Source organism: Silurus aristotelis (assembly GCF_946808225.1).
Source record: "Silurus aristotelis genome assembly, chromosome: 24".
NCBI lineage: Eukaryota > Metazoa > Chordata > Actinopteri > Siluriformes > Siluridae > Silurus > Silurus aristotelis.
This window is the reverse complement of record NC_139597.1, coordinates 16,010,088-16,035,619: the sequence shown is the minus strand read 5'-3', so window position 1 is coordinate 16,035,619 and position 25,532 is coordinate 16,010,088. Positions and strand designations below refer to the sequence as shown.

The window sequence follows — 25,532 nt, the reverse complement described above, 5'->3', positions numbered from 1 at the left end:
GAGTTGCATTGTGTGTTTGTGGATTTAGAGAAAGCGTACAACAGGGTGCCAAGAGAGGAGTTTTGTTATTGTATGAGGAAGTCAGGTGTGTCAGAGATGTATATGAGGGTGGTGCAGGACATGTATGAGGACAGTGTGACAGCAGTGAAGTGTGCAGTAGGAACAACAGACTGGTTCTAGGTGGAGGATGGACTGCATCAAGGATCGGCTCTGAGCCCTATCCTGTTTGCAGTGGTGATGGACAGGTTGACGGACGAGGTCAGACAGGAGTCTCCATGTACTATGATGTTTGCGGATGATATTATTATTTGTGGTGAGAGTAGGGAGCAGGTTGAGAAGAGACTGGAGAGGTGGAGATATGCGCTGGAGAGAAGGGGAATGAAAGTCAGTAGGAGTAAGACAGAGTACATGTGTGTGAATGAGAGAGAGGGCAGTGGAGTGGTGCGGTTGCAGGGAGAAGAGGTGGAGAAGGTGGAGGAGTTCAGGTACCTGGGGTCAACAGTGCAAAGTAATGGAGAGTGTGATAGAGAAGTGAAGAAAATAGTGCAGGCAGCGTGGAGTGGGTGGAGAAGAGTGGCAGGAGTGATTTGTGATAGAGGAGTATCTGCAAGAGTGAAAGAGAAAGTTTATAGGACTGTGGTGAGACCTGCGATGTTGTATAGTTTAGAGACAGTGACATTGAGTAAAAGACAAAAGGTGGAGCTGAAGGTAGCAGAGCTGAAGATGTTGAGGTCTCATTAAGAGTGATGAGGATGGACAGGATCAGAAACGAGTTTATTAGAGGGACATGTAGTGCATGTAGGACGCTTTGTAGACAAAGTGAAAGAGGCCCAATTGAGATGGGTTGGACATTTATAGAGGAGGGACATGGGGTATATCGGTATAAGAATGATGAGGATGGAGCCACCAGGAAGGAGGAAAAGAGGAAGACCAAGGAGGAGGTTTATGGATGTGGTGAGGAAAGACATGCAGGCATTTGGTTTGAAAGAGGCAGATGTAGAGGACAGAGGGAAATAGAGACGGATGATCTGCTGTGGCGCCCCCTAATGGGAGCAGCTGAAAGTAAAAGAAAACTGTCTGCTTGGCTAAGAACCTCTTTAAATTGGTCTTGTAAGAGAATTGGAAGGACATGGTATGCATTAAAATGTTATTACATTCAGGAGAAAATCATTTTTATACTGATCCAGTGCTGTTAATACTTTAGATGCAGAATGGGCTGCTGGTAGGGGAATATAGGAACTGAATCACAGTTTATAGTTATGGAATGATATGGTTATATGGTTAAGCTCTGGTAATGTTATAGATGCTGTATCTGCCTTCATGGCAGGAAAGAAAACATGTAATAATATGCATTGTCATTATAGAGATACATTAAGTGGTCAGTTTAGTGTAATAGCACATCTATGCATTCAGTAAAAAAAAGTTAGCATGACCACCACACGACATACAAGATAAATCTTAGCATCTTCAACACTGTTATAAAAAAGTAAGTTTATAGAGTCACATAATAAGCTTCATCTTTATACACAATAAAACACGTGTTGAGTTATTTCTGTCAATTAAATAGTGATGAAAGGGTACTTAAGGAAAATGCTATTTATCAAATAAGGCAATGAGCAGTTGAACACTTAATTTAAATTGAGCTGATTTGTAATCTACACAATGCAAATATAAAATGTGAGACAGAATACACCTATATTAACTCACAATCATAGTGAGCATTTATAATTGTTTTAAAAACGGAGCAAAGAACATTAGGGTCAATAGGAGTTGTGAAATGCTTTTGAAAGGGGTGAAAATTCCTTTTCGTGATGTTCCAGTTGGATGATAATATTTTAAACATTTGATGGGACAAGAATACCTCAGTAAATGTAGAGGCACATTTGTATTCTGTAGAGTAATTTGTGACATGCAAAAAAAACAACACAAAGTACATTTCTTTTCCTGCTGGCCTACATCAGTTCTATCACAATGCAAGCAAACTAGCACAATGTATGACTTTTTATGACAACAAAAGTGTAAGTAAAATGGCACAAACACATTGTTAAAAAACCAACATGTAGATGAAATAAATTTGATTATTAAAAAAAAATATTTTTGGCTAGGACAAAACAAATGTAAGAGAGTTTTATTCAGGGGCTACTGCTGCTGCCACACTGAATTTGGTCCATTTATTTGGTCTATTTATATCCTATGACTAGAAACACAAGAGGACAAAAAAAACCCCAAACATTACTTAAAACACAATTACGCTACTAAAAAAACAAACATGAATCCTTGATAACTTTTAATTCCCTGTTAAAAATATCCATTTAGGGAAGGGCACAGATTTTTACCCTGCATACTTGCAAGAGTGTCACTGTTCTAAAGTTACAACCTCCACAGCTTGTCCATCCAGTGTTACAGTGTTGTCGATGCGTGTGGCAACAGGAGCCATGGCAACTTGAACAGGCCGATTTCCCTGTGCCAAACTGGTAACTACAGTCTGATACATACTCACTGGGATCTGGACTAAACCTGGAAAAAGCAGAGTGAAAGAATATGGTAAAAAAAAAATTATACTGAATCTTACTACTGATTATGTTTATGATTGATATAGGTAAAAACAGTAATAAAAATATTTTTGCCCACATTATCCTATAAGTGTCACAGAAACATTCTTCTTAGTTTCAACAGAATTCCTCCTCTTTTTTGAGAGACTCTCATATTTGTGCATACTTGGAATGCAAGTAAATATAAATGCATTATTGGGCAATCCCAATAGACAGCATGTTCTAAATGGGTAGAAACACAGGAAAAAGGGAGTGCACAATATCTTTTCACCGTTTATTATCCACAGATTGACTTTGTAGATACATGCCACAATTCTGATGCCATTGTTTTGAGTGGCTCTTTCTTTGCTTGATGCAGGCCAATAATTTGACCCTTCTAAAACATATTTACATCTTTTTTTCTTTCATCATATCATTTTGTTTTTTGACCACAGAACATTTTCTTCAGCATGGTTGATTACGATATTAGAAGCTACTCACTGCATCAGCTAGTGGTTATATAACTTGTTGCCAGTTGAAACTTATTAATTACTGCAGTAATTATTACATTGAGCTTTACCTTTTTGTTTAGTTAAATCCAGGTGGTAACTTTTTTGGCCAGGCAGTATAATATAATTATGCACGATATGATCGTGTAGGTAGAAAGGGCGCAATTTCAGTAAAATTTTGACAAAGTGAGGATTATCATGATGAAGATGTGGAAAGCAGGTCTTATAAGTACACTGTTTGTTGTGCATGCCAAGTTTCAAAATAATCAGTTAAAAGCTACTTTCATAATAAGATGTTTGAAAGCAGTGTTAAACAAAAGTCCTTCCTGCAAGTAGCTCATTAAACATAGAAAGTGAATTTCACCATACTCTCAGCATTTTCAGGGTGGTTTACTGGTGCTTTGGAGCTATTTTGTGGCAAATGCTTCAGGGGTTCTTAAAAACATTGATGGAATCATAAATTATGTAAAGTACTAAAACCTGACTGCCTCTACCAAATCTAACATGACTTTCAAGAAGATGAGGAGCCAAACATATTTCTCATTAACACAACAAATTTTTAAAGACAATTATTATTTTGTAATCACCATTTCAGTCTTGATTTGATCCTAATGATGGAAGTCATTCAAATTCATCATCACTTCTCAGCACCTTTATACTTTGTGAAGACTGTTTTGTAGATGCTTGATCTGTATGCAATTTGTGAGATAGCTATTCAATATCCCTGTATTTCTGAGTTTAAAGTCTGAGTCTCTGAGTTTTACTTCCAGTGGGGAAGTGATCAAATACCCCTGCACACCTAATGCACATTGCTATCACACTCAACTACTCATGTTACTTTCTTTTTCAATTCTTTATTTGTCCCATTACAGTGCACTCATCGATCCACAATGAGTACAGAGCAGAGCTTCATTAAGAATTGGAAAGCGTATGGTACCACCAACACAGACCGAGCCAGGAGGACATTGACCACAGAAGAATCCTAGAGGCCAAAGACAACTTTGAAGAATTTACAAGCCTTTATGGCTTGGACTGGTCAGTCTATCTTGCAAGCTTTATACAAAGCTGGCATGTTTGGCAGGCTGGCAAGAAAGAAACCTTTCTTGAAAAAAGTGCCACATGCAGTCTCTTTTATGCTATACAAAAACGGACCTGGAAATATCTGATGCCATCTGGCAAAAGGTGATATGGTCTGATGAGACCAAAATGTACCTTTTTGGACTGAACGTGAAGTGCTATGTTTGGTAAAAATTTACCAAGGAATACCACCCAAAACACACCAAACCTACTGTCAAGCATGTGGTGGAGGTGGTGGTAGCTTTATGTTGTGGGGATGTTTCTCTTCAGCAGGGACTGGGCAATTGGCCAAGACTGAAGAAAAAATGGATGTTTAAAAGTACATCCAAATTACTTGAGGAAAACCTGCATCCCTCTGCTAAACAGCTGAAGCAGGTCATTTACCTTCCAACAAAACAATGATCCTAAACATTCTGCCAAAAAAAACAATGGCTTAAGGACAGAATTCCTGACCCCTGACTTACGCAAGGACATTCATCTTTCTAGAAAATCTGTGGATTGACTTGAAAAGAAGTCCATTGCCTCTTATCATAGAATTTGTCTGAACTTGGGCAAGTCAACAAAGAAAGAATATGCAAAAATCCCCCATTGTAGGTGTGCAAAGCTAGTACAGACATATCCAAAAAGATAAATATCTGTAATCGAAGCAAAAGGTGGCGCTATGAAGTATTAAGACAGGGGACTGATGATTTCAACAATCCTGTTATTCTAGTTTAAAAAATGTTTTTCTTAATTTTCAGCGCTGTTGCCTTTTTGTATTTATTTGATTTATAAGGCAAACCTTGAAATTAAGCTGGAAATTTTTTTTTATTGGTTTTAATGTCAGACTAATTTAACAACAAATAAAGCAACTATTATAAAGGGGTATGATGATTTTCTATTGGCACTAAATTCTAAAGATAAACAGCCAAGTGCACAGTTGCTGTTTGGAGCAATTATGAACTCCAGTAAGGTTGAGACAGAAATCACATAGCAGGGTTTGATTCCAGTTTTTCAGTCACAATACAGATTAGATTAAACAGATAGTGGCATTACATGACATGCTTACTGTATACCAATGATGTCACTGAGATGCAGCCCTAAATACTCCTTTAATATTCATTGTCTTGCTACTCCCAATGGGATGCAAGCACAGCAATAGCAATCATATTAAATGTTTTTTGCCATGTTCATTGGTACCAAGCAAGACAAATAGTAATTCCTTCAAAGTTGAAAATATTCCTGCATGGGATAAAAATATTTCTTTCTGTAAAACTGCTTTGGGACAAAGTCCATTGTCAAAGTCACTATACAATTAAAATTTAATTGAAACGGAACAAAAACTATTTAAAAGTGAGCCTGAATAAACCAGATTAAATAATACTTTACAGAGATGAAATAACACAATACATGGAGAAAACACAAAGAAAGCAACCAGATATTGACCAGACTTTAGCTAGACAGCTCTGAAACAGTTTTCTTAGACTTTTCAAAGAATTGCAGAAGGACTTAGCTCAACATAGGGGACCAAAGCATAGCTACCATTCCTTCATCACTAAAGAGCCTGTCTTTTAGCTGGATAGTTTAGCGCAATTAGCCATGGAGACAAAGAGCCTGGCAGAGTAACATGTAAACTTACTGCGCACGTCTGTCTGAGCAGAATGGTGACAAATCTCAGAGCATCATTTTGACTCCCAGAACCCATTTTTATCTAATGTTTATTTTTCTTAGGTTGAAATATTTTTACTGTGCTTTTACATTTATTTAGTTTAATGTAGAATTTAAAGCTTTTTGAAATAACATGATTTATTCTTTCATGTTAAACATATTTTCCTTCACATCATAACCGTAACTGTTGTGAATAAAAGCTAAGTGCAGCACAGCTCCAGTAATCAGACAAATGGCCTTCAGTTAGCCAGTCATCTGAGAACATTAGAGAAAAGGCAGGCTGTGTATGTGTGCTGTGCGTCTAAGTGGTCATGTTGCACTTCAATTTGGGAGTCAGTGCAGTAAAGAGGGCAGAGAGAAGAGTAGAGAGAACTGATGCAATAGAGAGTGTAGTGGGCAGGGCTACACTGCTGCAGTGCAGTGACAAACAATAGGGCAATTTAGTCGTCCACAGCCTGCCTCCTGAAAAAGCCTGTTCTTCTTATGCTGTTTCTCTACTTATGCTGCCCTCTGTACATACACAACTTGGGCAATGTATGCTACAAAATGGCATTTAAAAAATATCAGTATATAAAAGAATATACAACATATAACCATCATTGTTTTGTCACTGTGTGACCATGTGCTTGGCTCTTGAGGATTAGTAATGTTTAGTTATGTGCAGCATTTCGCTAAATATTTGTGTTGTAGTAACTAAAAAAAAAAAAAGTAGAATGCACAAAGAGCAGCCAGAGAAGGGAACCCTGTTCCCACAGTTATCCAAACAAACAGCAGTCAAATCAGGAAGAGCGACCCAGCTAGACTGATTTTTCCTTAATTACATTGGGTATGATTGTAGTGGTTTACATGAAGCATCATTATAGGCTGGAGTACTGCCATAACTCTCCCCCACCTTGAATTCATCGCGAGGACTGTTAAGTGGCAGAATGAAAGGCGCTAAGTAAAGCAAATCAGTCACAGCCACCTCAAATAGGCCACTTCAAAGCTGCTCACGCTTGGCTTTTTATTGATTAAATAAATACGGTCAACTAATTGCTTATGAAGCATCTGCTGTTGACTGGGCATTTACACTTTCCATGTTATGGGCACAAAATTGTTCATTATGATAACAGGATTAGTTTATTTACTATTTATATAGTAACAGTATATGATTAACATTAACAACTCTATAAATTATAGAAAGACACAGCTACTGAATCTTTCACTGTTTTCCCAGTCTGGTTGTTTTGCATGTTTTTCCACATCGAAAACCTGTCATGTCATAGTCTATTTAGACTTTCACTTAAATTACATGGTCTAATGAGATAGTGTTTTGCATTACATTTACAAAACTCCCCCAAGAAAGAGTACACAGAAAAGTGGTAATTCAGTCAGTTTACAATCTGTCATGACAGTTACAGCAGTAACTTTATTTCATTTATTAAAATTCTTGTTATTAAAAGAACCCGTCCTTATGGATCGAAACCTGACTTCTATTGAGGTTCAGAAGTTATCCAGTCATTGAAATATGTTTCATTATAAAGTCAATGCCTTGTTTTAGCAGCTAGGACCAATGTTGACGTTAAAAAGAATAAATAAAAGACATGAACCTTCAATTAATATTACATACAGGATTAAACTAAAATAAAACTAAGCAGTTGTCATTCTCATGCAGAAGCAACAATGACACACAAAATAAAAATGTTCTATATGTTACTGATTTCTACAAGTTAGCATATAGGCTTAATCCACCTATCAGTGTACGGTTTATAAAAAAAGATTTAAAAAAACAGAAAAGGTCCTTAAAATATATCTAGGGTTTTTGTTTTGTTAATTAGCATGTGCAGTGGCCACATTCGGTCTGATCCTTTAAATCAGCAGTGTGAGGAGACTTTAAGCACCAGTCTTATTAGAGTGCCATCACAAATCAGGTAAGGATTTGTCTAACACAGGATTAAGACAAATCCTAATTTCTGTGAAGGGTATGTAAAGTCTATAAGCATAGACAGCACAGAAATACTGTCCATAAAGTTATCTGTAAAGGGAGCTTATTATTTTAGGATGAAGAAACTGTCAACGGCAAAAACACATACATCCATCCGCTCACATACACACGCACAAGCAATTTCACAGCAGGTCCACCAATGTGCATGTTTTTTACTGTTTGAGGAAACCTGAAAACCCAGAACATAGAGAAAGAATATGAACCTCCAAGCTGCACAACCTGTTGTAAGGCAACAACGATACCCACTGCACCAAAATGTTGCCAAACACATTGATTAAATATGCAATGACTAAGCATATTTATTTATTTTAAAAAGAAAAAAGAAACAAAAAGAAAGGCCAGCAATAATATCAGTTATATAATAAGAGCCAATTTAACAAAATCAGCATTTAATTTTTGGAAAAGAAAGAAAGCTCCCAACAATAGGCAGTATTTGTTTTTCTTCATTCATACATAGTTACCTAACATATTTTTCAGAATTTTTTCAGATTTAATTTACAAAGTGCAGAAACCACTACAGAACCCAACCACCTGAAGAGCTACTCTTCTGGTTTCCCTGAAAGTTTATCCCGAATGACCACTGAGGAGGTATGTGAGCAGTTTCATTTCATCCGTGTTAACTGTTATATTAAAAACAAAGTCACATTGACTCGAAGATATAAAATCAGATAGAAGAATTAAAGCAACATTTGAATATAGATAATTAATACACCATTTCCAAGACCCAAAAGGTCTAAATGTAGTTTTATGTTGGGTTAAACATTAAACAAAGATCATCTTCATTTTAGTTTAGTCTCCTCATATTGTGTATGTATGAGATTGTTTCTGCCTTGAGCAAGCTAGCCGACAGCTGGCCATGTGATTAGCCTATGCACTTATAATGGAGAGGATCAAAGCTCTTTAAGAGGCCTCCCTCCATAGGGACTCGCCTGTGGTTACAATGGATTGGGGGGTTCACTAAGACACCAGCAGGACAGCTACTACTAATGGTGACCAGGCTAAATGCATGTAGATGCTCTTAGCTAATGCTGTAGTTAGAAATATGAACATTTGTATTAACATGGCATGTTTTTTAAATGGTGTATTATATATGTGCGTGTGTGTTTGTGTGTGTACCAGTACACGGTATATACATAGTACATTTATGACTATATGTAGAGTATACATAGATGCTTAGTCATTGCTGTAAATCAGGGATTAATTAGAATTGTGGCGGGTAGAGTGGGTGACATGAATCTTACATGCACACACGTGTTACATGCGCACACACACACACACACACACACACACACCATCTGTTCCAGAAAGACCCAAAGGATTATTATAGACCAGCTTGCCTTGTCTGCAGATCTCTCTCTCTCTCTCTCTCTCTCTCTCTCTCTCTCTCTCTCTCTCTCGTGTCACCTTATAATATGTAGACTACCAACATAATCACTGTGCTTAATAACGGACAGGACTAAGGGTCAGAATATACCGCACAGTCACATAGACACACTTGGACTGAACATTATATTGTGTTAGCATTGGCATCCATAAATCAGTAATGTTACACTAATGTTTACAGTTTTATAGACACTTTAGCAAGGTTTGTGTCCTACAAAAGGATAGATATTAATAAATTGGCTGAAAATAAATATGTCGCTTATTTAAAGCTGAATAGTTTTTAATCTATATGCAAAACATGTGCCTACAGATGGGTTTTGTTCATCCTTACATGACAGAAGGGTTTCTTTTAGAATTACTTGCAGAAGCATAATAAAAGATTTAATTTGGTTTACAGGAGAATTATGCAATTTTGAAAAAAGACTCGTGTATATGAATATTTACATTTGTAAATTTATACATAAGAAAAGATTGTAAGCACTTATATAATTTTACAGTTCATTCATTTACAAAATGCCTTCAGATGAAAAGAAGACATGCTTATAAGTCAGATCCTTTTGCCATGGCATCTCCTTTTAATGCATAGAAACAGCACTAAGTAAGTAGAGAAGTCACCTGTGTTACAGTAGATTATATTTTTCTCTGATTCTAGGTCCAACCATTCCTGTTTCACTTATTAATACTGGCAGCAAGGAACTGCCATTAGAGAAGACATCAAACAAAACTTATGCAAAAAAAAAATAATAATAAAAAAAGAAGAGGAAGAAAAACAAAATTGGTACAAGATCTTTCAGGGTGACTGGAGTGTTGTAAACAATAAATAAATACATAGTTTAAAAAAAAAAAATTTCATAAGCAACATAACCTCAAATTTCATGAATTAGTTTGGACATCACAGGTGCTATTTATCCTAACCAGAGACCTAACAAATACAGCTATGACACATACATTTCTTTGTGGATTTAAAAAAATGCACAGAGATTTATTAGTTATTTGTTAAATCGTGCATATAGGTTCTGAAATAATACAAATCGGCTGCACACTTTATATCTGCACTGGAATGTTTTCGCTATTAAAAATAGGAAAATTTTAACGTGGAAAAACAGTTTGTGTGTTAAATAAAGTGCAGCGCTAAATATATTCATGGTGACAGACTTCAGCTCAGGGACTTGAGGCTGAATTCAGCCTTAAGTCTCTTTGAGAGTTTAAATTCAATTTATACTTCAAAAGTATACATTGTAAAGAGTGAGGCGTGTGGGTATACCATTGGCATCTTGCACTCCAGTGAGAGCTCCTACTGCAGCTGCTGTCTCCCCTGCCAACACAATCTGTCCTCCTCCTTGAAGAGTTGCCTCTGCCAGCGTGGCCACAGCATGGGCCGCTGCCTCGCTACAAAGTACACAATAAGGACAATATTGTTTTTTCAATTTATCTTCTGGAAGCAATTATCTTTCACTGTTTGAATCTGGAAATCATTCTGCAAAAACGAATGTTTTTAGTACAGACACTTTGTAACTAGCATAGGCTCCATCAAACAATAATATATAAAATTACCACCATCCCAGAGGTCTGACATACATTGTAGTGCATACTGCCCCCTCGTGGACAATATTTTATTTATTTGTAACTAATATTCAAATACAAATTGTATTGGTACATGGTCTCATTTTAATGGAGCACCACACTTTGAGCCAGAAATAATTCAGATGACAAAAATATTTTTTTCTGTGCAGGTCAGTTTTTGCGTCTGGATGTCGTACAAATGGAACATTTCAGAGTGACCGATCTGCGAAGTCTCAACTGCAATATGCAATAAGTCATATTGTCCCTAGTACACTAAGTGCCATCAGCCATATACATCAATTTATTGTCCAGCCCTTAACACAAATCCTTTATATATCCTTTATACCTTATATTTTATTTTATATAGTTTTTATAATTTATTTATCTGCTTTTTTCTTTTCTTTCTCCCCACCCTATTCCCCTCATGCCGGACCGTTGTATAAAGCATTTCACTGCATGTCGTACACTGTATGTATGTGATGAATAAAATTTGATTTGATTTGATTTGATAATGATGTGGTACACAGCCATCGGTACCAATTGAAGGATTTGACGCATCATTTATTTAAATTAAGCTTCACGGCTAAATAATATCTACACTACTGTGCAAAAGTATTAGGCAAGTGTGAAGAAATGCTATAGAGTAAGAAAGCTTTCAAAAATAAATATATTTTTATTGCTAATTTTTTTCAATTTATAAAACGCAAAGTGAACAAAAGAAAATCTAAATTAAATTAATATTCAGTTTGACCACCCTCTGGATTTCAATCTTTACACTTTCACACTTTGTCCTGCTGCAGGTTGTGTGGGATCAGGTTCGGGTATATGATTAACCAAAGATACCAAGCAATTGTTGCTGATCATCAATTTCATATGTAGGTTGAAACACAGTGATTAACTGAAACAGAAACAGCTGTATAGGAGGTTTTAAACCGGTTTCATGTCACAAATCATACACCATGGAAAGATTGAGCACAGCACTAATACACGAGGGTATACTGCTTTAGCGAGGTCTCTCCCAGGCAAAAAAAAAAGGTTTAGAGATGTTTAGAGGGTTTTAAGACGTGATGTTCAAGCTATTTTGTATACATGCAAAAAAACAGGCAATGTTGAGGACAACAGATGCAGTGGTCAGCCAAGGAAACTTATTGCAGAGGATAAAACACACATCCTTCCCTTCGACATCGGAAGATGTCCAGCATTTCCATCAGCAAAGAAAGGGTAGAAACCAGTAGGGTCCAGGCACATCCATCTACTTTTCAGAGAAGTCGGGCCAGAAGTGGCTTTTATAGAACATTTGTGGCCAAAAAGCCACGAAAACAAAAGATAAGCGACTCAACACCTTGCAAAAAAAAAAAAAAAAAAAGCAGCAGGTGCTCTGAACTAACGAGTCAACAATTAAAATATCTGGCTGTAGCATGAGGCAAGCTGTTTGCCGAAAGGCAGGAGAGCGGTACAATAATGAGTGTCTGCAGGCAACAGTAAAGCATGATGGAGGTTCCTTGCATGTTTGGGGCTGAATTTCTGCAATTATTGGTGTCATCAATGCTGAGAAATACAGACAGATTATTATCCATCAGGGAGGTGTCTGATTGGCCGATTTATTCTGAAGCATTATAACAAACCCAAAACATACAGCCATGTCATTAGGAACCATCTTCAGTATAGAGAAGAACAAGGGCTCCTGAAAGTAATAGTTCTTGCCCTCACAGATCTATCCTGACCCTGATCTAAACATCATCCAGTTTGTCTGGGATTACATGTAGAGACAGAAGGACTTGGGGCCACCTACATCCATAGATGATCTGTGGTTAGTTCTCCAAGATGCATTATATGAAGAATTTATCCTTTTTTTTTTTTATTTTGAAAGAATGAATACTTATTTTATTTGGATTTTTCTTCTGTTTATTTACTTTGTTAATAGATACAAATTATTACTTCTATTTTTGAAAGCATTCTTACTTTACTGTGTTTTCCCCACACCTTAAAACTTTCTTTCCTGTAGTACAGTACTGTATACATCTTTCTGACTACTTGCACGTTCTGTTCTGTGAGTGACAGATGATTGCTATTTATGGATATTCCAATACCATTAAGAAGAACATCAGACACCTTTAGTGTCTACAGTATGTGGTGTGTGAACAGAGAATAGAGAATAGTTCATCATAGTAAAGGTGGAGGAAATAATGGTAATGGAAATGATGGAACAGAATGTTCCATCAGTAATCCTGCTGTCTGCTATTTCTGCTTTTCTTACCTGTGATAAACAAGATGTAGATGGGCTCAAGTGAGCCGTTATAACAGGTCTCTAAGGGCATATAACTAAGGTGGAGACTTGGCTAGGGACTAATGGTGCTTCAATGGTTACACACAACTCCTGCTCCATCTTTTTCCCTTACCCATTCTTTCCCTCTTTCAAACAGTCCCTCCCTTGTGTACCTGTTGAGTGCCATGGTAACTGTTGCTCCTGGTTGCATTTCCTGGGAAGCAGCAACAGCAGCCTCTGCTAAAGAAGCTACTGCCTGTGTAGCCTCAGATGCTTGTGTGGTCTGAATGGTCATCTCACCACCCTGCAATGCCCAATTCTGCTCAACCTAAAAGAACATCATAGTAAAAGACAAAAAATTATAACATTAAATTTAACTAAATTGTAATTACCTACCCAAACACATTTTAAAATACATTTATTTATTTACTTATTCTAACAAGCATATTACAGCAAATATTGTACAGAATAAAAATGGAGTTTATTTTCTTACCTCCCCGTCTGTCACTGTAGAGTAGTTGACCTGGGCAACAGTAACAGTGCCTGGCAAATCTGAAGCATCAGTAAGTGTGGCTACAGTTGCCCCAGTGCCCACCTGTCAGAGCAGTCAGAGATGTGAATGTGGATATTATTACATATCATTGTTACTTTACTTTTAATTAGCCATTTATAACAACTTTTTAATACACCTTGTCGGCGATGTTGGAAAATGTTACATGACAGGGGCATAATAGAGTTGTCCTCACTGAGGAAAATTAATTTTTTTTTATATAGAAGTTGTTTATTTTCATCCTTTCAGCACTTATTAAATAACATTTCACTACCTGCAATACAACATTACTAACATTTATCTGATAATATGTAAGCAGGAGATTATCATCCTGTTTTTTTCATCATAGTGACTGCCTTACAAAGAGTTTTCTGCTGTTCCTGACTTTCTGCATCTACAGTGCTGTCAATTTGTTGCTTTATTGACCTACAAATATTTATTCTGATACATTTGATTATTTGTTAGAATAGTAATTTTAACTCAATAATGCAGAAGTAAAATAAACATCTGTAATTATGCCTATTAAAAAGGGTGCTTAAGATTTTTTTAAAGCCTCGATATGACCAGACATTCAGTATAAAGGAAATAAAAACATTTCCTTTGTGGAATCAATGCTAAACCTGCAGGACTGACTGCTCACCCAATCAGTGAGATTACGCAGTAACTTTCTCAGCATTCTTTTCATTAGAGTACAAACAACTGAGAATTTTAACGTAATGTAAAACATATTAGTAACGCCCACTCAAAACACGCACACAATTACATTGTTAGCAATTGGCCGTAACCAAGACCTAAATAGATTTTTTTAAGACAAGTATTGTTAAACTTGCACTTTCCTATAGCTGAAAAATAAAATCTGTTTTACGTCTGTAGTACAATCCAAAAAAGATTTGCGGCAATAACAGAAAGCTGATTAGCTGTTGATCTGATTTACAGTCATATTACAGCGAATTACCACGGAAACTAACAAACAAAAAAAGTTTAAAAGTTTCTAAAGTTCTGCGGGAGCATTTCAATGATCATTAGAGGTATTGTTCAATGGACGATTTCAAAATTAAGACCTGCTTAAAATAATTTAGGCCCTTGAACAGCAAATTTAAGACTTTTAAACTAAATGTTTACATGAATAGCTTCAGCCTTTAGATGTGCAGATCTTGCACATTTTGCAGCCACACAATCTAACAGTATGCAGTTTTCCACCTTACACACGCAACTAAAACACAAACTAGAAGTTTGAACTGCGATCATTTCAATCAATATTTTTAAATGATTAGTAATGAGATTAAATAAAAAAAAAAAAAGACTTTAAAACTTCTTTATAGCTTAATGTGACATTAAGGCTATAATGCAAGACATTCATACAAAATCTTCATCAACCTAAAAGCATACACATGTTTCTTAAACATCCCTGTGCTGTGAGTTTGATGCTTTCACTCATTCATCATAAGTAAGTCCTTCATACTGGTCAGGGTAACTTTGGTTTAAATGACTAATGCCTGCAGGTTTGGGGTTGGGCATGGTGGGCTTAAGGCTGATCGGATTAAACACGGTCCGGCCTTCACCTCTAATGCAAGCGTTCTAACCAAAGAGTAACCAACGTGGCTTCAGCAAAACCTGGTAACATAGGAACCAGTTCTTGTAGCTCTGCTTCAGAGCCTCCTCTGGCCAGCTACAGCTGCTTGTGCATGTGCTTAGATTGTATCTACTCTTGGCAACAAAGACTTTTGGGTTTCACTTGAGGCCTATTTGTAATAGACGGCCCATAGGCTGAATTTTAATCGGTTTTTTTTTTTTTTTTTTTTTTTTTTGTTTTTTTTTTTTTTTTTTTTGTGTAATACTGCTGAAATATTTTTTAATTCAAAGTGGGAGATAAAAGTTATATGAACAGGATCAAAATGCATGTGAAGAAACCATTAATTGAAATGCAAGTAAATTAAATAAAGGATTACATTTAGTTTTCAAGTTTTTTTATATTTTCTTGATAATTCAATTCATTTTTATTTGTATAGCGTTTAACAATGGCCATTATCTCAAAGCAGCTTTACACAGATAATGCGCTGATAAAGAATTCAATAGGTCAGTATATTTTTTGTTGATTGTATTATTTCACATTAAAATCACCAATATGTCCACATTTCTAATGGTGTGAAATGACTGTACTTCACAGCAGGATGAGCCTGTGTGATCTGAAAGCAGAGCTCACCTGTATAAGCGAGACGGTTCCATCAGGGTTACTGATTGTCTGAACAACTGTTTGTGAAGGCACCAGGTGTGCAATGCTGTGTGCGGCGGCTGCTGCTGCAACCTGCTGAGGAGTGACTTGCAGGTCTTCAAATGCATAGAGGAGGTCCTCTCTCCCATGTTGCTTGTAGCAGTTTTTAACAATCGTCCTCAGGGCCTGTGTCCAAGACACCTGTTGCCAAAGAACAACACTCATAATCCCAAACTAAAAAGCTTTTTCTTAAAAACACTGGGTTACTTCCTTTTAATAGAACAAAATCAAATCTTTCATTGGAAAGCTCACAATATCATCAAGTAAATTATTAACTATTTATTTTAAATGATAATTTTTATGATCATACTCGCTGTTTCTGGTCCTCTGTACGCACGTCACTTCGCACATTGGCCCAGGGAATGTCATCTGGCCACCATACAGGTTTGCAACTCTCTTTACCCCAACCAGGTTTCCCCCGACCTGTAGAATATTTCAGCATCTCAGGAATAAAAGCTCGGAGCTGAGCCTAAAAAGGGAAATTAAAAAACATAACGGTCAGTGTGACCGCAAAAATGCTTGTGTGGAAAAATACTAATATTTTTAATGTCAATTTTCTTGAACTAATAAAATAATGTGCTTTCATCAAAATAACTTGATTTGATTACCAGCTTTAATATTGAGTGACTGCTACAGGTTCTAATTTCATACTGTTGTGTTTTATCTAAAGCTGTACAGATGGCCTAATTAATTGTCCTGAATACTCCACTCAGCTGCTTCCTTCATCCTCCTGCTCCTAATCCACCTGGGAGTCAATCAGAAGCTTTGGAGCTTTTCTAGATGAACTGCATAATTGCACGTATACACACACCCACAGATCTGAACTCTTACATGCTGATTCCTGCAAAGACCTGCCTCTCAAATCTGCAAACCCCACAGGGTGTGTGTCTATGCTCTGGGGGCTTCCTTTTCTTCAGGTTATGTTTACACTGCAGTTAAACTGAACACAAACACAGATTTATACCTCAGACTTCATTTTCATGTGACAAGTACTGAAAGAAATTTTACAATTAGTCATGATTAAATATGTTATACTACTGTATATCAGTGGCATTAATTCGAGGACAGGACGTAACAGCTGTATAAATAGCGATTTTAATCATCTTTTTGCAATATTACACTGCCTGTGCCAATATCTTCAGTGATTTTTACTCTTATAATTTTATATTACCAGACCGGCTGGCACTTCAGGTCTAACCTTAACCCTATAGGAATGCTGCAATTTAACAGAACGCTACTTCAAAAATTTCTCGAAGTAAAACCTCCCAACAAAATAAGAGATGAGCCAATCAGTATCCACCTGAAGCTCTGCCTCTGCGCATCTCAAGTGCAGAACAGTGAAAACGCCTTACTTTAGAAAAGTGTTTTCAATTTTACTACTCCAGGTACTGTGAGAAATGAACGTCTACCCTGCAGTGCCACCTGCTGGTTTGCACTCACCTGTGTCATTTTATCCACAGACACTGGGATGCCATCAATGGTAAGTGGTGGTAGTTCAGAGCTCAGGTCTCCACCACCGGGTGGTGCGTGTTCAGCTAGGGCATTTTCCAGATCCTCCAAAATCATACTCTTATACTTTCTGACCTGACATAGAGCCGGAAACACCACACAATTTAAAACAAGTATTCAATCTAAAGACTAGAAAGTAAAGACATTTACTTACCACATTCTCGAGTGGAGCAGCACCAAACACCTTAAACACAGCATTAGGCTTAGAAGGAGAAATGCAGAGAACAATGGCCTGCTGACCAACTCGAGTTGTGTATTCATCCAGTGTTGCTCTCAACTTCCTAGACATAAACAGATTTAAGATTTTAACATTTTTGACTCGTTTGTATTTACGGGGGTTTAGTCTCCGGAATCAATCAACGAAGACTGCACAATATAAAGCACTTTACCCACCTAAGCAGACGAGTCTGCTGTCTTTTGCGTATTGATGGGTTTGACTCAAAAATGTGGGGTCTTTTGCGTTTTTTCCCTGTAGCCACAGCAGCAGCAGCAGCCATGCCGACTGGACCTGGATGTTAGTTTGCATATACAGTTACAGTCTATTTAGAACTGACCTCCAGAATAAAGAATTCCAAGAATAGGAAGGCACATTAAAAAAAAGACGACACATTCGACAACATTTAAACACATTTTTAAACGTTAAGCACCTGCATACATCACTTTAACTTTAAACTTCAACTATAAACAATAAGGCCAATTATTTAGTTTGCTATACACTAAAGTTGAGTTGGAGATTAGACAATAATAATAATAAAAAAAAAAATCCTTGATAATGGCACATTTGGCAACATTTTTCAGATAAAAGTATTGGAACGTGTAATCTTAAACTATGATTAAGTATATATATATATATATATATATATATATATATATATATATATATATATACACAGTACAGACCAAAAGTTTGGACACACCTTCTCATTCAAAGAGTTTTCTTTATTTTAATGACTATATAAATTGTAGTCTCACTGAAGGCATCAAGGGCTATTTGACCAAGAAGGAGAGTGATGGGGTGCTGCACCAGATAACCTGGCCTTCGCAGTCACCGGACCTGAACCCAATCGAGATGGTTTAGGGGTGAGCTGGACCGCAGAGTGAAGGCAAAAGGGCCAACAAGTGCCAAGCATCTCTCGGGGAACTCCTTCAAGACTGTCGGAAGACCATTTCAGGTGACTACCTCTTGAAGCTCATCAAGAGAATGCCAAGAGTGTGCAAAGCAGTAATCAAAGCAAAAGGTGGCTACTTTGAAGAACCTAGTATATGATATTTTTCAGTTGTTTCACACTTTTTTGTTATGTATATAATTCCACATGTGTTAATTCATAGTTTTGATGCCTTCAGTGTGAATCTATAATTTTCATAAAATAAAGAAAACTCTTTGAATTAGAAGGTGTGTCCAAACTTTTTGTCTGTACTGTGTGTATATATATATATAGTGGTATATTTCTGGCTTGTAATAACTGCATCAAACCAATAGCCCTCTAACATCACCAAACTGTGACATTCTTCTTTCGTGATTTTTCAGTCTTGTAGGTGTTTCTCGTAGTAGTTTCCTCTTCAGAAAGTGAAATGCTGCTCAGTTGCGTTAAAGTCTGCTGATTAACTAGAACCCAGCTATTAGGGTTGCACAAGCCAGTGCACTCTTAGTGCTGGTCCCAAGCCCAGATAAATGGGGAGGGTTGCGTTAGGAAGGGCATCCAGCGTAAAAACATGCCAAATCAAACAAGTGGATCACGAATACAGATGATCCGCTGTGGCGACCCCTAATGGGAGAAGCTGAAAGAAAGATATTTACCTGATGAGGTTTACATTTATTAAATTTGGCAGAAGCTCTTATCCTGAGCAGTTGAGGGTTAAGAGCCCATCAGTGATAGCTTGGTAATTCTGGGACTTGAACTCATGACCTTCTGAGCCAAAGTCTAATGCCTTAACCAATGAGCTACCACTTTCTGAGTTCTTCCTTTCCTGCACATAAGTGGTTTTGCACTCATAATATTTCTGTAATTAACTGCTTTTGATGTTTTTGTCTGGGTGTCAATACATCAGCGGTTTCTTTCTTAGTTTTTTTAGGACATTCTAAATTGTTTTAGCTATGTACAATTCTTGTGCAACGGCTTATATAGATTTGCAATAACTCTGATTCTGCTTCATTAAGACTTCTTGTCTCTCACAGACAGCTTTCTTTACTACCTGTTTATCCTTCACATTTAAAACCCATGGTTCAAATCAACAATAGGCAATCATGACTATTAAATAAATTATTTAATTATCAATTGTTTGATGAATCTAACATAATATCAGATAAGTGTTCCCATATTTTGGTCACTTAAAGAATGGGTGGAAATAAAGAGATGCTTGTTTAACACATCTAAAAGTATAACAGGTATTGGCCTTGTTGTTCATACAGACAGTGTTGAATTAAAAGAAAACTATATATTAATTGTTCTCGTAAGGACTCAGTTTATCAAAACCACTTTATAGCGTCTTGGTCCTGTCTCTGGAACTGTACAGGAAAAAAACTTCCAAAATGTATTCCTTTAATTAATGTTGTGTAGATGATGATGATGATGTACAGCACTGTGTAACACATCAGTCGAAACCCTCCCACTATATTCATCCTATTCATCCTCATTGATCCATTCAGTGAGAATGAAGGGAGAACAACACTTCTATTTGTACTGATTTGTAATGATCGTTCACTGCGAGGAGAAAAGTGGGCTAAAAACAAACAAAAAGGAAAAAAAACCTTTTTTATGAAGACTTTATACTGAGCCATGTTACCGGAGGTGGAAATATTCACATTCATTAAGGAATCCAGCGTTTTGTTTTTGTTTCCTGTGTGTGACTTTACAAAGTCCATCTTACACCATGTGAAATTATTTCTGTTTGCTGGAGTGTGCTGTACCTGCAGCTGCCAAATGTGCTGTAACCTCGTCTGTTCCTGCTGAGTTTAGGATGTCAGAGTCATCATAAGTGTCATCATCGGGGGAAGAAGGCGAGTCCTCGTCAGCGCTGAGCATGCTGTGCTCTGTGTAAGTAGACACGTGAACCTGTTGAGAAACAGCATGGGCTTCGATGGTCGTCATGTGATCCTGATGTACTGTGTGGTCGTCCATCACTTCATTCAGCTTTCTTTACACTAATGCACAAACACAGCACCCACATACACACATTCACAAAGAACAAATGTATTATTAAAAACAAATATCTGATAGATTGTATATTAAAAGACACTGAAAAAGAATTATACTTTAATCACAATAAAAGATCAGTTAAATAAACTGTAGACCCAGTGTTACATGCATTTATATTCTTGGCATTTGACAGAATATCCAGAGCGACGTACAATTATCTTATATAATCAAGCAGTTATGATCCTTGCTAAAGGGCTCAGCAGTAGCAGCTTGCTGGTGCTGAGATTTAAACACCTGACCTTCCAATCAGAAGTCCAACATCTTAACCACCAACCTCCCATGGGTCTACATTTAGCTCTTTCATTACCTCCTGCATGTTGTCTTGTGCATGTATCACTCAGTTAAACTAATTCATTATGATCACTTGACCAACTCCCACACTTCAACAGGCTTGTAGAAAACAAGTCTGACTCAAAATGTAACTGGACGCGGATGTAGTTTACATTGCACTCTAATGGTGGTGCAAAACACACACAATTACACATTTAGACTTATTTAAACACATCATGAAGCCTTGTGGCAAAACTGGACACCTGAATATTAGTTTGTATTTTGTAAAACCTTTATATTTTCTACAATAATGCGAATATTTTATTTATTATAACTTCATCCTTATGAATTTTACTTTGAGTCAAATGTTATTACTGTATTACCATTTAAAGATATTCATTTGCATGCTTTTTCTCATTTCTGCACACAGCTCTCTTTATTTACAGCTACTGAGAAACCTAATTTCACAAATCAGATAATTATCAGGTTATTATCAGGTGCAGATTTAGTGGACCATCGAAAAACACTCAAATCCTGTCAGTGATGAAATGGGTGAGGTTTTATCGCTCATCAGAAAGACCAATTAGCCACTGATTATACTTTACTTTACTTTACTATTAACTGCTTTACAGTTACTCAGTTAGTCTTTTATTAGTCTTTCTGAACTGTGTTCTCCAAAAGAGAGTAAACAATCCAGCAGTGATGAGCGATAAAACCTCATCCATCCTGTCAATCAGAGGATTTTTGTGTTTTTTCCCCACATAAGAATTATTTTTTTTCCTTTTCATAATATTTACAAAACAATCGGCAAAATGTTACCGGCATAATGTTTTGCTCTTGTTGACGACTGCAGAAATGTTCACTAGAACAAGTGTTTTTACATTTTACATCATTATTAATTCCACAATGTCCAGTTTTCTTTCTGATCTCCTCTTAATATACAATCTGTGATTCAGAAGATGAAATGTATTTTAAGTAGTTATAATGCTTAAAATATTGTATATTTTTCATTTCAAAATAGAAAAAAATATTTTTTTACTGAATATAATTTTTGGGTGTGTGTTTTCATGACAGGTTTCTGTTTGGTACTGTTTACTATTTGGTACAGAAAGGTCATTATACTCTAATCACACTTCACACTAAACACACTTCACTGTGCTGATTTACAGGAAAAACTGTATAGAGGAAATTGTTAAACAGTAAACTGAAAAATAATCTGCAGCTAACCAGCTGCAATTACATAAAGAAAATTACTAAATACAACGAAAAGGTTTTTTAATGATTACACAATATTAAAGAACACATTAATACACTTTCATACAAACAAGTTACATCAGTGATCCAGACGAAAATCAACTGTGCATTTTATAAATCTGCCATTTCAGATTATTGCAAGATTAATTTTAGATTATTCTTGTAAAACAAACAAAATCCACCTCCTGATGTGTTTTGGAAAAAAGAGAAGTGTGAGGAAAGCTGTAGAGATGCTGGGCACACAGACACATAAAGGAATGAGATGCTGGAGCTGTGAGAGAACATTAACGCCAAACACACATTTCTGCTTTTGCTCAGTGTTTCCTGACATCAACAAAATTATTTATGAAACCTTGCATCTACAAGTGGGCTGTATATGGAGAAGCGGTGGCTCTGTGATTCAGGGTTTAGGTTCAACACTGTTAAGCAGTTACATTCGGGCCCTTAAGCAAGTCTTTCTGCTCCAGAGGTGCTGCATCATGGCAGATGATTCTAAACAAGCTGTGATAATTTAATGAAACAGCTGTAATGTATGTGACAAATAAAAGCCATTTTAACACTTAACTGTTCATCTTGTCATTTCGACATTAGAGGTTCATTTCCTACTCCAAATCCCCTTTTAAAACAAAACTTCTTGCTTGTTAGTCTCCTGAATATATCAGATACTGTTTCTCTGTATTCAGAGTAACTGCTGACACCAAAACCACGACCAGGACCTGAGTGATGATGCAGACTCAAGTCCAGCTTGATGTCTGCACAAAACCTCATCAATAAAACACCATTATCACTGAAACAGCAGTCGAACACCACATCCGCCATGCTATTTATTAGGAGTTTATTTATTTGTCAGAAGTTTTTCCCTCCTCAAGATGTTCATTCACATTTCCTACAACAGTTTGGTGACTGCTGCAGTAGCAGCGATCAGGCTAAACCCACTGCACCGCGGCGTCCAACACAACTAACCCGCACTACAACTCTCAGCTCTCCCCGGTCCCTTTACACACAGCAGCTACGCTTTTATACGTTTATTGCAATAAAAAGTCAAATACGTGAGGGTTAAAACTGCTCCGAGAAAGCTGAGCAGTCCGAGGTAAAGTTATCCAGTTCGGTTAGCCTTTAGCTTGATTGCTAACTGGCTAGTTAGCCGGTGACTGCAGATGTCGTTATTCCGCTGAATTAAGTCCACGTAAAAAGGCAAAACGTGTAATCAATATTTATTAGTATAAAGATGAAGCGGTTTTTTGTATGTGCAGAATCCACGCAACAGCAGTTAGCAGAACCGCGTCTAAAACAAACAGAGACTTAGCATTAGCCGTGTCGAACCCGCCATCACACACACACACAGAAAGAGAGAGAGAGCGCACTATCGCGGGTTTAATCACAGGCCCGGGCCTGCACACACACAACCACGTCTTATTTCTACTCTCTTCTTGTTGAAACGAACGCGACTCTGTGAGAAAAAGCGCGACAAATCCGCGAAGTTCAGCGCCGTACTGCACTAACGCCACCTCTCCACATCTGCTGAGGGGCTGAGCGCTGCCGGGTTGGTGGTGCGGCTGCGCCGGGGCTGAAATAGCTGGAGATTGCGCGGTAGGGTACTAACCTCAGAGCGGCTGCGCTACTCCGGGCCTGCGCGGTACAGCGGAGCTCAACACTGACCTGCAATGGAGGACAAAGAACAGAGGACGCGCGCGCGCGCTCCCGCGGTCTCACACACACACACACACACACACACACATACACGCACGCACACACAAACACACTTAGACTCACACACTAAAGCTTTGTGACAAACACAGTTTTATAGTTTGTTGTGTCTGTTTCCTCTTTATATATATATATATATATACACACACACACTACAGTCGTTTAAATAATTTTTTCTCATTAATCTACACCCAGTACCCCATAATGATAGTAATAGTGAAATAATTCTACAAATGTCTAAATGATTTAAAATGTAAAATCTAAAATATCACAAGTACATAAGTATTCAGACTCTTTATTTAGTAATTAGTTGAAGCACATTTGGCAACAATTACAGCCTCGAGTCTTTTGGGTGTGATGCAACAAGCATTTTACACCTAAATTGGGAAATGTTCTGCCATTCTCCTTTGCAAATCCTCTCAAGCTCAGTCAGGTTGGATGGGGACTGTCACTTTCAGGTCTCTCCAGAGAAGTTCAGTAGGGTTCAAATCAGGGCTCTGGCTGGGCCACTCTAGGACATTAACTTTATTCCTTAGCTGGTTGTTCTTAAGCCACTCCTGTGTTGGCTTGGTTGTGTTCTTACGGTCGTTGTCATGTAGGAAGGTGAACCAGACTGGGGTCCTGATCGCTGTGGGACAGGTTTTCCTCCATTCCGCTTTATGCTTCAATGTTGGGATGGTTTTGGGCAGGTGATGAGCAGTGCCTGATTTCCTCCCTATATAATGATTAGAATTGAGGCCAAACAGTTCAATTTTGGTTTCATCATACCAGAGAATCTTGTTCCACACAGTCTGAGAGTCCTTCAGGTGCCTTTTGGCAAACTCCAAAAAGACTTCCATGGGTCCACACTGCCATAAAGCCCAGATCGGTAGAGGGCTGCAGTGATGGTTGTCCTTCTGGAACTTTGTTTCATCTCCACAGAGGATCTCAGTCAGAGTGACCATCAGGTTCTTAGTCACTTCATATACTAAGGCCCTTCTCCCCTGATTGCTCAGTTTTGTCAGACAACCAAATCTTGGAAGAGTCCTGATTGTGCTGCACTTCTTCCATTTTATTTTTTCATTTTTATTTCAGGGCTTTTTTTTTTTTCATAAAATAAATTACAGACATTTCTTAATTACAACCTTTTTTCTTATTTCACTTTGTAATTATGGGGTTCTAAGTGAAGATTAAGGAGGAAAAAAATCAATCTGAATGATTATAGTATCAGGCTGCAACATAACAAATAAAAAAAAAAAAAAAAAAAAAAGGTGAATGGGGTCTGAATAGATTTTGAATGCACTTACACTCTGATCAGTACAGGACTTTCAAAAGTGATGTCCTTTCTGTGTTCTAATGATATAAAGTGTGAAGAAAACAGGAACCTTCACAACCTTTTTGCATGCACTTCCTCTGAAAACAAAACACAAATGGCCAGTACACCTAGCAGAGGTGGTGCATGCATAGAATATGACTCACAATTATCCACAGGTTACATAGCATACTATCTTCCTTTCAGTATCCAGCCATACATCCCAATCCTGCTCTAGGACAAGAGCAATAGAGAACATTTAACAAACCAGACAAGTTAGTGGTGGATATGAAATGACTTAAAGAGGCACATATTCAAGCTAAGGTGTTTGCTAAGAGAAATACCACATAAATGTTCATCCAGCATAAAGAGAAAGTATACTTTCCATCAAAAGAGTTTGGACAAAGTGTAAACTTATTTTTACTTACCTACAATCATCTACAGAATATAAGGTGGTAGCGGTTCAGAGATTTGCACATGACATAAAGCTACTTAATTGATTAGTAAAGTAGTAAGAAAAGT

General features: G+C 37.2%; 1 protein-coding gene and 1 long non-coding RNA gene across 4 annotated transcripts in view; both read right to left on the bottom strand.

The window, feature by feature from the left end:
• The window catches only part of LOC310719250, a 139,916-nt gene that overhangs the window by 70,443 nt on the left and 43,941 nt on the right, over positions 1-25,532 (bottom strand). The window lies entirely within an intron of this gene.
• On the bottom strand, positions 1,477-23,758 carry nrf1 (nuclear respiratory factor 1). 3 transcript variants are annotated; one of them, XM_083528565.1, is made up of 11 exons: positions 23,616-23,758; positions 20,200-20,433; positions 17,685-17,799; positions 17,446-17,572; positions 17,223-17,366; positions 16,093-16,251; positions 15,714-15,923; positions 13,454-13,555; positions 13,134-13,288; positions 10,396-10,520; positions 1,477-2,517 (listed from the first exon to the last, which is right to left on the bottom strand). In XM_083528565.1, the coding sequence occupies exons 2-11, from the start codon at positions 20,408-20,410 to the stop codon at positions 2,357-2,359; spliced, it is 1,509 nt and encodes a 502-aa protein (XP_083384691.1). In that variant the 5' UTR covers positions 20,411-20,433; positions 23,616-23,758; the 3' UTR covers positions 1,477-2,356. The 3 variants fall into 3 exon arrangements, with proteins under 3 accessions (XP_083384691.1, XP_083384693.1, XP_083384692.1); XM_083528567.1 differs by having other exon boundaries at positions 20,641-23,623; XM_083528566.1 differs by having other exon boundaries at positions 22,578-23,623.